This window comes from Phyllostomus hastatus, unplaced genomic scaffold (assembly GCF_019186645.2).
Source record: "Phyllostomus hastatus isolate PE091 unplaced genomic scaffold, TTU_PhHast_1.1 phas_scaffold_114, whole genome shotgun sequence".
NCBI classification, from domain to species: domain Eukaryota; kingdom Metazoa; phylum Chordata; class Mammalia; order Chiroptera; family Phyllostomidae; genus Phyllostomus; species Phyllostomus hastatus.
Window position 1 is genome coordinate 11,093,030 of NW_025334006.1, and position 12,222 is coordinate 11,105,251.

Genomic DNA, 12,222 nt, shown 5'->3' on the forward strand with positions numbered 1-12,222 from the left:
CTGCCCAGATTTTGTTTTTCATGCCATTCTCCCACAAATGGTACCAGAGCTTCTTGGAGAATTGGCTGATTCTATGACGGGCAGGAAATATACAGGGTAAGCCGGAACATGTAGTGCAGAAAATAAGGAAGTGCTCATACCCTCATAACCAAAAACCAAACCCCACAATAACAAGGGTGAGTCAAAGGGGCACAGGAGTCAACTGAAAGAGCTCCCAATGGCCAAAACTGGAACAATTTGAGCACAAGAAGAAACAAAGTAATAATTGAATTATAATCCAAATAATGAAAGTATCCATAAACCCATGTTGATATAAATCAATTATTGAATAAATAAGTGGAAGAGAAGAGAGAAATCTCCTGAGCGGAGGAAATCCAGAGGATTTCTGTAGATACCCTGTCCTGGAGCAAGTGAAGCATAGCTCCCACTCCTTGAGTGTGAGCTGTGCGTAAGTAAGGACTTCTTTCAGGAAAGTCTTGTGCGGAAAGGAGGGGGACAGAGTAGCTTCCATGGAGGAAGCCAGCAAACACTGCTACAGAGGTGGTCAAGGTCAACATCAACAGGGAGAAGTCATGCTAACAGTAGGCACCCTTAACATGCTGTGATGAAATCGCACTTTACACCTTACCTGAACCCTTTTTTTTTTTTTTGGTGTTCTTCCCCAAAACCCATAAACTCAGTCTAATCACAAGACACTCCCAACTGAGAGACATTCTACAAAATATCTGACTCCTCCAAATTTTCAGTTATCAAAAGCAGGGAACGTCACAGAAACTGTCGCAGCCAGGAGAAGCCTAAGAAGACATGATGACTAAAGGTAACATGGGATCCTGACTGGGACCCTGAGTGGGATCCCGGGACAGCAAGAGGGTAAGAGGACACTAGGGGAAAACCGAGGCAATCAGAAAAGGTATGACCTTTAGTTAATAGTAACAAATCAATATTAGTTTATAAACTATGACACATGTACACTACTGTGATATGTTAATAATAGGGGGACCTTGGTATAGGATGTATAGGAACTCTCTGTACTATCTTTGGAATTTCTTTGTAAATCTAAGACTGTCCTAGAAAATGAAGGCTATTAAAATGAAGTATATATTTAAAAATGGACTGCCCTCTGCTCCCCAGAACTTCCACCCATGAGCAGTGGGGCTGGGGGTGGGGGAAGCTTTTGGGAGCACACAGCTGGTAGGCCCCAGGGAACAGATTGAACTTCGGGTTTCTGCTACTGGTCGGGTTTGAAAACACCAGCTAGGACGCGCCACCCTCCCCACACCTGGCGAGGCTGGTGCGCATGTGGACCCAAGGACGCACTCTCCACTGGTGGTTTACAAAGCATCGTCTGACCGCCCTGGTCGGCTGTGATCTAAGGCCCATAGTGCGGGTCCTGGAGGCTCAGGGCTGGGCTCTTCCCAACCTGCCCTTTGCATCCCCGCGCGTGTGTCTTCTCTTGGTCTCCTTGGTCTCTTGGGCGTAACCACTGAGCTTTGCAGCGCTGCTAGGTGTTGTCCTTGGGAATGCAGACACAGCACCCTACTACAAACAGAAACACCGGGCGGGGGTGAGCTCAGAGGTTAGGGGCTCCTGGGGAAAAAGAGGGGAAGGGAGTAGTTTTTCTGTGCTCCCAGTTCAAAGCCACAGATGGGAGGACGTGCTATTCACTCCTTCCCTGGGTCGTTCAGAGGGAGGGAGCTGGGTAGCCAGAGTTCTAGAAGCTGAGCAGAAAAGCGCAGCGATTTGCAGGTGTTAGAGCAGGATCTGGGCTGGAGAGTGCGGTGGCGGCATAAAGCTTTGGGGAGGGGGTGCCACTTCAGCGCCAAGTTTAGAAATACCCAGGGACCTTGAAGGTTCCCCACGTTTTTGCAGCAGGAAAACTACTACGACTTAAACCAGAAGGCAAGTGCTGCCAGAGAGCGGTTTTTGGAGACCCGGTGCGGTGCGCTCTGGGAAGCAGAGGTGCTGGCAGGAGAGGGAGGCTCGCTGGAGAGGGGGAGGCTGGGCGCCGCAGCACACAGCCTGCTAAGGGGCACCTCAGGGAAGGGTAGAAAGGGCCCGAGACTCGTGTCATCTCCGCCAGTGAGAACCAAAAGTCCGAGGAGAGGTGTCGAACCAAAGCCGGCAAGGTCCTTGCGCTGGCTGCGCCCTGCCCTCTCCAGCTTTACGCATTGGCTTGGCTTGTCTTTAGGCCCGGTGAGGAGGGCAGAGTTTCTGCAGCTGCCTCTCCTGAGGACACATCTTTCCCCACAGCCATGAGGCTTTAGACTAGAGGCTCCCAGGGGCAGAAGAAGCCGGCAGTCAGGCCTCTACATCAGGGCGCCGGACAGGCTGGAATGGCCATGGCTGCCCCAGAGAGGGGCGCACAGCCGGTCTAGCGGGAGGCAAGACCTCTGAGTTAATGTATAATTGTGAGCAGATGGCGGGGGCTGGCGGCAGCCTGGGGCCTGGTCCCAATCTAATGAGGGACAATTAGCCCCAAACCCGGTGGGGGCGGTTGAGAGAATCAGTGAAGGCAGATATTTGCTCCTCAAACAGTCTGGTGCGCTGGGAAGAGGGCTGAATGGCTGAGCCTTTGGGCTGGCTAAGCCCCCCTGCCAGGGCCTTTCCTCTCTTTCCCTCCTCCATCACCTCTGGGTCGAAAGCCTCTGTTTGTTCAGACCCAAGAGTGCATTGTAAAGGCGGGGGGAGAGGGTAGTTTATGGGGGAAATCACTACCACCACCATCTGCCAGGGCTGGTCCCTTCCCCCTCTAACACCCCTCTTTCCAGCCTCATACAGCTGTCTGTGGGAATAGCAGATCAGGACAGGAAGCCTTGCACCCCCAGAAGCAGGGGCAGGTGGAGGGGGGAGAGGTGAGGCAGGAAAGAAGGGCTAAAAGCAGGCTACTTCATGCTTCCTTGGGACCCCCGTTCACGCAGCGTGGCTGAGTAGAGCAACCAGCAGTCCCAGCTGCCCTGGGACTGAATGGGCTCCACAGACAGTAGGGCATGTGCTGTCCTGCCCATGGTGCTGAAACCACGGCTGCAGTCTCCCCCATGCCCCAGGGCTCCGGACCAGCCTGAGGAGGCTGGGGGAGGCTGGAAGAGAAGGGGCACACATGTAGGGCAAAGTAGGAAATCCACTTCTGTGATACCTTTGGCCTTGAGTTCTTTATACGGTTTGGGTGTTATATTAGCCCCTTGTCAGAGCTGCGGTTTGAAAACATCTTCTCCCATTCCGTTGGTTACCTTTTTGTTTTGTTGGCGGTTGGCCTTTCTTCGATCCGTGCCCTAGGATCAAGGTGAACGTACAACACCCACCCCCACTCCCCCAAACCAAAGCATTTACCAGTGAAATCCATTCTCCCCCCACCTCAGTCTAGTCTTATTGACTCACACCTTGCTTCCTTTCAACCTGACTTCTGGGAGGGTGTCACAGAATCCAAGGTATGGCGTAGACCCAAGCGGGTTTCCATGTCGGCTCCTTCACAAGTCATCTGCCCAAGCTTTGTTGTGGTGGCAACAAAAGTTCCACCCACTGGGGGCTGTGTTTCATCACCAGCCTCCCACTCCACAAGAACTACCAGCTACTTGGTGCCTTCGCCCCAATGATGATCCAGATAAACTGTGGTGTTCTCTTTGGGAACAGGAGGGTCACTCATAACTTAGAGTCTAAATGTGCCGAGTCCCTCATGGAATGGAGCCTGATTACATTTAGAAATGGAAGGTTGAAAACCAGGCTGCACACCTCCTCATGAACACCCCACCTACATCCTAGCTACTCTTGCAGGCTCATTCCCAACACTACCACTGTTTCCAATGTTCTCAAGTCCAAGATCCTCTTATTTCCAGGATCCCCCTATTCCAGGAAAGAGTTCACCCATGAGGTCACCTCAGTCAAGAAGCCACCTGGAGAGTTGGTGAGGACCCTCTGTGGAGAGAACTCATGCTGTGTGACACACACTCCATGCACCCTCATTCTCTCAAAGATTTAGGAGCCACTTGGCCAGTGTTTAGGTATCAGTCTCTACACCCATTTATCTTTTATAGTAATACCCAAAGGATGCAGCAGTTGACCCCCAAACCCAGGCATGTGCATTCTAGCTGAGAAGATATGTGTGTGGTTCTGGAAGTAACTCTGGGCTTTTGCACATTCAAACCCTTGGAGACACTGTCTGATTTCCCTGTCTTTCATATCCCCTAGTCCCTTCAGGAGTACTGGCCCCTGAGTGGCTGTGCTCAGAGTCTGGGGACCTTCATGAGGGTGGCTCTGTATCTGCTTCAGGGTGGTAGGTGGACACAAAGTGGGCTCCGAGGACTTCCCATAGAAGGACACAGTGGGTCACTGGCTGTGGTTTGCCCTGCCTCAGGGCTGGTGTCAGTCAGCCCCATGCACACCTCCCTCCTCCTCTCTCCTCTGCTCATGGCCTGTGACATCACTGGCTGCTCCCAGAAGGCTGCCCTCTGCTCCTGAGCACAAGCTCTCTGTGCCTCTGGACCCCTGGCAGGACTCACACAGGAGGAGATTGGAGGCTGTTACCAGCACCAGACCAGCACCAGACCAGCACCACCACCCCTGGAGCCTGCAGGGGTCTCAGGAACCCACATAGGAGACTGAGACTCTCCCACTGAAGCTCCCACTTCATTGCCTCCACACAGGTAGCTCACCTGCAGGCTCATTGTCTGCTCTGCCTCCCATGCTGTCTCCATGTCTTTGTGTGGCCAAGTCAACTTCTTTCCTCTGTCTTTGCAGCACCCACCCTTCTGCCTCTTCAACCCCCCTACCTTGCTTTCCCATCTTGTGAGCACCAGTTCTTTTACTATATGAGTTAATATGAATGTTGGGATGTGTGGTATGGCTACTGGGAATGGAGTTTCTGGTAGTTGGGGCATAATGCTTTTAGGTTTGGAGATGATTTAGATTTGGATATTGAACTCGAGTCCCCACAGCTCCTCTGAGCTGTGGACACTTAAGGGGGACACATCCTATCAAGAATCCAGGGTTTGGCTGGTATTCTGAGCTCCCCACACTCCCCACTGATCCTGGCAGAGCCCTTTACAGTCCCAGATCAGCTCTCCTCTCTCCATTGCTTTGGTAGCAATTACACTAACATGAATCAGGGATGGGGGCAGAGAAAGGAGCTGGAAATTTTAGCTTCTGGTGAGGAACTGGCTTCTAAACCTCCTTGAGTTTAACTCTCTGGGTGGCTCCTGACTTGTGGGAACCAAATTTTTCTTTTTGGAAAAACTTTTGCCTTCCTTCCTGACCTTCTGAAAAGATGAGAGCTCGAAGGAGAATATGTCTCTGCCCACAGAGGAGTGAGTAAAAGCCAGTGTAGCTACTGAATTTAAAAAATAGCTCTGATTCCATACTCTCTGTGAGTTCATTGTTTCCCCTGTGCTAGTCTCCTCTTCCGGCTGCACTGTAATCTCTTGGAGGGCAAAAACCTCGCCTCTTTTCTTTTTACTCCCTTCATCCTGAAAAACCAGCAATATACTCATGATTAATACCTTATTCAGTAAATAATTGCAGATTAGTAACTGAACCAAGATAGCATGGTTATTACAGGAAAGTTCTAAGCCTAAGCTATTCTCTACAGCCTCATGCCTTCCAGGGTTCCAGGCATGAAAGGAGGTTGCTTCAGCTCCACTTACTCGCTTATAAAAGCAAGAAAGGTATGGTGTCCCATGACCTGTGTTCCTTGCTTGTGCTCACAATAGCTCCTATGTAGGTCAGCAAAAAGCTCTCTCCTGCTTCTCACTCCCTCCCTTCTACATGCCTTTGATACATGTTAGTGGAGTGAATGAGTGTCTGATCCCAGACAGCTGGTCTCTGCAAGTAATGCTTTACTACAAGGTCTAGAACTCTCCAGAGTTAACAGGAACCAACAGTCCCAGCAAGTCAGAAACTGCCAGGAGGTGTGTGTTCCAAAAGAAGCCAGGACTCAGTCTTGTTTACATCTAGTCTCAACGTGTGAGACCAGATCCTCAATGCCTGGTGGGTAAATCTGAGCCCCATGTCTCGCCAGAGCTTCCTGAAGAGCATAAAAAACAGGAGCAAGACCCTTCCCTAAAGTGCTCCAAAGGAAGCTCCTGGCTGGTGATTTCCCCTGGCGGGGAAGCAAACCTCAGGGGCTGCCCAAAAGTGAAGGCAGAACCTTAAATCTGGTCTCCAGCTTCAGATCTTTGGGAGCTGGGACCTTTGGTCACAGATGCCCTCTCCTGGCTCGGCAGAATACCCTAAGTTTGGTTTTTGACCCTGTTGAGTCTGAGCTTAGGAGGCAGGAGCCCTGGCCCGAGTGCATCACCCAGGGTTGAGAAGGCTGTTAAGAGGTCAGACATGATTTGTGTGTTTGGAAAGAGGAAAGCCTCAGCATCTGGAGGCATCATCCCTTTCCACCTCCCTGACATCTTGTAAGGGACCTGTGAGCAGCGAGATACCTCCCACCCTCCCAGACCCGTATCAGGACATCCAGATTCAGTCCTCTTCTGGCTCTGCGATGTTTTACTTAATCACAGAAGGGTTTAAGCAAAGAAAAGTTTAATTTTCTTAGCTAACCTATGAGCAAATTTTAGAAACCTGGCCCTCTATCACAATATACTATATCCCAAGACCATATTAAGCAAGAGTCTTCACCCAATTATTGATTATTGCAGGCCCAGCCTCAAGACTGAGGGAAGAGGTCCCAGGAGCAAGTCCCTTCCCCAGTCTTCCCGGTTCCTGCCCTTCTGTGAAGAGGCCAGCCTGGAGCATGCCGCAGGATGGTAAAATGCCTGCGAGAAGGGGGAAGAACAGAGGAGGGAGGGAATATCTGAGGGCCCTGCTCCCATCCACGTGGTTTCATCTGCCCTTGGCCAGTGTTCCCACAAAGATTTGTCTAGTCACTCCCTCCCCACTCCATTCACTTCCCTGAAATCATGAGGGTCAGTGCCTTTGGTCACAGAGCAAATGCTCACCTGGGAGCTAGCTTCCAAAGAAAGCAGCATGTTTGGGGGACCCCATGAGCAGGAGGGGAGCAGTCCCCTGGGGAGAAGACTTTCTCTGTGGTGGTGAGCCAGGGAGAGGGGAGATGTGGCAAGTGGATGCTTCCTTCTCATGTTCAGGAATCAGCAGTGTGAATCAGCTCGGGGGGCTCTTTGTGAATGGTCGGCCTCTGCCCCTGGACACTCGCCAGCAGATCGTGCGGCTGGCAGTCAGTGGGATGCGGCCCTGTGACATCTCACGGAGCCTTAAGGTAGTGCACTGGGACTTTCACACAGGGATGGGGACAAAAAGCAGAGAAAAGGGGCCTCTCTTAAGACAAGTCTAGGGCTGTTACAGACTCTGAGTATGTCTCACTTTGCCTTGTAGCCTCCTTCTGTTCCAGGTACACGCACCCTCTGCTCATTATGCCTTACCTGTCCCTGCTTCCCACCTGACCCAGGTATCTAATGGCTGTGTGAGCAAGATACTAGGGCGTTACTACCGCACAGGAGTCTTGGAACCCAAGGGGGTTGGGGGAAGCAAGCCACGTCTGGCCACACCCCGTGTGGTGGCTCGAATTGCCCAGCTGAAGGGTGAGTGCCCAGGCCTCTTCGCCTGGGAGATCCAACGCCAGCTCTGTGCTGAAGGGTTTTGCACCCAGGACAAGACTCCCAGTGTAAGTGCCCTCCTCTCCCCACACCGGGGCTGGCAAACAGGTTGTCTGGGGAGAAGATCCCTTCTCATTAGGCAATGGGGCCATCCCAGGCTGGGGGGCAGGGCTCCTGGGCTCTCTTCTGAAAAGTGGTGGTGGTGAGACAGGTGGGAAGAAGAAAGCTTGGGGAAAGAGAAAGGGCTGCCTTTAAGAAGTGTGCGGACAGGGATAGAAGGAGAGAAAGGATGCTGGGGAAATATCCTCAGGATACAACCCTGGGACTGTGTGCCATCTCCCCACTCAGCGCCCTGACACCCCCAGGTCTCCTCCATCAACCGAGTCCTGCGGACGCTACAGGAGGACCAGAGGCTGCCCTGGGCACAGCTCAGATCGCCAGGTGGGTTTTCGAGTTGCCCCCACGGATGATCAGAGCCAAACCCAAGAACTTTACATTTCTTTACACTCTTATTCTCTCCTGGCAGAAGAAAATTGAGGCTTGGAGAAAGGAAATGACTCCCCCAAAGCCACTAGCTGGTTGTTGGCGGCTCCTAGAGCAGGCCCCAGGTCCCTTGCCCCTAGGTTCACAGGATGTGCTGAGGAAGAGGCAGGGCTGTGTCTTCTAACCCTCCTCTGCCTTGTGCACAGCTCCTCAGGGCACTTCTCATGACCTGTGGGATCATGCAGACGGGGCCAACTTTGCTGCTGTTTCCCCCCGAACACTAAGCACGCACCCTGCCATGGCACGCAGCATGCCTCCTACCAAGTGCCTCTGCAGTGACCTCCAAATCACTGTGAAGGCACCTCACCCCCCAGTGCAGCTCTGCTCTTATACCCATGCTGTCCCCTGTCCACAGCCCCAGGGCCTCAGGGATCCCATCTGACCAGAGGAATCACCATCACAAACCACACAAACCATTGTCTCCCTTTTCAGCTGTTTTGGCTCCAGTTCCTCGCACTTCCCATAGTGTCTCTGAAGCTCCTTGCGGCCCTCATCCGGGGACTGGCCACCGGAATCGGACTATCTTCTCCCCAGGTCAAGCTGAGGCGCTGGAGAAAGGTGCCAATGCTGGGGCAGACAGTGGGTCAGAGGCTGCTCAGTGTGACATATGGAGGCAGTGGCCCTAAGGCCTGCGGGCAAAGGATGAGAGGTGGAGGCCGTGGTGGTCCCACCTTGGAGATTAGGGTAGTTTAGGCTTGTAGCAAGTAGGGAGTGGGGCCTGAGGGGGAGACCCATGCCTTGCTTCTCTCCCCATACCCTGGCCATGAGCCTCCGTCTCTGCAGAGTTCCAGCGTGGGCAGTACCCTGATTCGGTGGCCCGTGGAAAGCTGGCTGCTTCGACCTCTTTGCCCGAAGACACAGTGAGGGTGAGTGAGCTCTGCCACGTAATATGTGCAGACCACAAGGACAGAGTCTGTGCCCGGAAGTCTTTGGGTCCTGGTGAGGTGGAGAAGGGGGCAAGAAGGTGGAAACAGATATGTCTGGAGCAGAAATTAGAGACAAGATCTTCCTTGTTCCCCTTCTGCTGATGCTTTCCTCTCCTCCCCACTCCAAGCCTTTGAGTTGAGAAAGGGGACAGCGAGCAAAGGTCAGAGCAGGGAGGGAAGATGTCAGGTCTGAGGAAGGGTCTGTGCTCTGAGTCCAGGCCAGGAACAGGTGCTGAGAGCAGTAGGTGCCCAGTAGTGGGGAAAACAGCCAGCTGCTTTGCCTCTGCCCTTCCCCAGGTCTGGTTTTCCAACCGAAGAGCCAAGTGGCGCCGACAAGAGAAGCTCAAGTGGGAAATGCAGTTTCCAGGTAATTTCTGTGTCCATCCACCGTCCATCCACCCATCCATCCATCTATCCACCTATTCTTTCCTTCTTTCTTTTCTTCCTTTAATTTTTTTTTTTTTACCCAAGGGTGAGAGATAGAGAGAGAGAGAGAGAGAGAGACAGGCATATATTTGTCATTGGTTGCTTCATATATGTGCCCTGACTGGAGATAGAACCCACAACCTTGGTGTATTGGGACAATGCTCCAACCTACTGAGCTACTGGCCAGGGCCCTTCCTTCCTTTCTTCCATCCATCCACCCACCTAACATTCACTTGGCACTTCCCACGGGCCAGGCCCTGTGTTAGATGCTGGGCACACACAGTCTCTGCTCTTCAGGGCTGTACCGTCTTCAGTTTACCATCCTTGGGATTAATCCTTCTTCCCTAGTCTCCCAAGGCTCTGCCAGTTTAAGGCTGTAGTATCCATCTTTTCTCACCCCTGCCAGAATTTGCTGCCTTTTCCAGAAACTCCCTGTTCCTCACTGCCACTCTCCCCTCCTTGGACCCTGGTTCCTCCCCCTGAATGGATCCACCCTCACCTTGTAGGTACTTCTCAGGGTTTGACTGTACCGAGTGCTGCCCCAGGGATCACCTCTGCACAGGTATTCAGGAAGGGAGGGGGATTTATGAAGCTGGAAGACTGAAGGGCTCACCACCTCTCCCATTCCTGGTGAAGGCCTGAGCTAAATTTCATGACTCTCCCAGTTGCCCACAGTGCACACTTCCAGAAAGTGCCATCCCCATAGTCTACTAGGTGAATGGCACCCCCTGGAGTTGTGTAGTATACAGTCTGGGCCGAGGGCAGCCCTGGGTCCCAGTCCTGCTAAACAGAAGGCGTCACAGGCAGCTGAGGGTGTTCTCTTGCTTTTTTCTAGCAGTCCCTTGGAAGCGTGGCTACAGTGGCCCTGCCTTTCCCGGAATCCTTGGGTCCCCCCTGTTATCAGCTGTGCTGGGGGATAGCACCAGACAGGTGCCTGAGTGACACCCCACACCATGCCTGTCTCAAGCCCTGCTGGGGTAAGAATCCAGGCGAGACCTCATTGCTGCAGGGTGTGGGGAGGGCTGGCTGACTCCACAGGAGGACAAGGATCTCTGATCAGGGTCATCAAAGGAAATTCAATACAGCTTTCCTCCCTCCTTGCGTGGCCCACAAAGCTGGGGAGAATAGTATCCCCTGAGTCTATGGTACCACCGGCAGCCATAGCAGGAAAAGGGGGTGGGGTTGGGATTTGAGTGCTTCTGTCCATGGTAGAGAACCAATGTCTGTCTGCCTTTCCCCATCAGTGGCAGCAACAAGCCCATGCTCACCCTCTTTGTCCCTGCAGGCTATCTGCCCCCCACAGCCAAGCCCTCTGGATTCAGTACTGCTCTGCCATCCTTGCCCTCCTTTCCATTGCCCCCGTCGACAGTCTTGCTGCCCTTCACGCCTTTCTCTGGCTTGGCTCCCCACTACTGCAAGGCCTGTGATGAAGGAGGAGGGCCAGGATGGAAAGAAGATGGGGTGGGGGCTGTCTAGTGCTGGCCTGCCCAAGCACATCGTTGCTCCTCCCTCCTTCCTGCATCTCTTCCTCACCTGTGGACCTTGCCTGGTCCTGCCCTGCTGCCCCTCCATTGTGTTACCTGTTTTGAGGGACTGGAGAAGCCATGCCCACCTACTGCTCACAGTGGGCTTAAAAGGCCTTCACTTGGCAGTAATAAAAACATTTTTTTAATCTACAGTAGTTCCTGTTTTCCTTTATGTTTTTCCCATGAGCACTCATACTCCCACCCTTATATTTGACGATTATAAACTGTGTGCCCTATCTGTCATCTATCTCTCTGAAATATCTACATACGTATCATAGCTAATGTATTTATGTATTTATGTAATGTAACTGTGTATGCATACATGTATATATGTATATATCTAGCTATCTCCCCATCTACATATGTGTGTATGTATGTATCTATCTTGGTATTTGAGTGCTCATGTGCCCACACATATGCACACATACACTGATAATACATCATAGCACATCACCCCTAAATCTTCCAGCATGTATCTCCAAAAAATAAGAAACTTTTCTTATATAACTACAACACGATGACCACATCTGAGAAAATTTTCAGTAATCCTTAATCTAAAAAAATAGACATTAATTCTTTAATTGAGTGTGTATTTTTATTTTGCATAGCAGCAAATGAAGGGAATGCCATTTTCATATTCTGATTGTCCCTTTGCACATGCTCCTGGGGCATGTTTGCTTACTGCTTCTCGGCAGTAAGTTCGCAATCAGCTCAATTTTGTTCCCTGCACAGAACTCTCCCAAGTCTTGGAAAGACTTGGGATGGAGGGGAAAACATGTGGGGGAAGGGGGATGAAGAATGGGCTATTGGGGTGGAGGATGGACTCATCCCTCCAAATTCTTCCCCCTTTGAAGGGCAGAAGTAGAATGAGGAGGCAAAAGGGTGGTGGAATGGGGACATTGTTGTTTACTCCAGGCACTGGTCTGGAAGTGGTCCTTCAAGAGGTCTCTTTATCATCACTCTTAGAGCTTGCTGCTTGTTTACTAAGTAGCCATGAACCATATGTGGCCATTAAAATTTAATTAAAATGAAGTACAATGAATAACTCAGCTCCTCACTCACAGTAGCCATATATCAAATGCCCAATAGACACATGTGGCCTGAGGCTGCCATACTGGATAGTAGACATTTTCAGCAGCACAGGGAGTTCTAAGGGGCAGCACAGCTCTGGAATGGAGTTCCAGGGGTAACAGAGCATCTCCTGTCCCTTCTCTGCCTTCACTACCCTCAAGCTGAAGGCCTGCGGGACAG

General features: G+C 51.7%; 1 protein-coding gene across 1 annotated transcript; it reads left to right on the forward strand.

Moving 5' to 3' along the window:
- The first annotated feature begins 6,658 nt into the window (after window positions 1-6,658).
- Window positions 6,659-10,872, forward strand: PAX4 (paired box 4). Its single transcript, XM_045855762.1, is given in 11 exon segments — window positions 6,659-6,743; window positions 7,083-7,213; window positions 7,403-7,618; window positions 7,916-7,991; window positions 8,526-8,651; window positions 8,877-8,959; window positions 9,317-9,386; window positions 9,952-10,007; window positions 10,281-10,426; window positions 10,736-10,802; window positions 10,804-10,872. Coding segments are annotated over 11 exon segments (1,053 nt in total). The 5' UTR covers window positions 6,659-6,730.
- The last annotated feature ends 1,350 nt before the right edge of the window (window positions 10,873-12,222 follow it).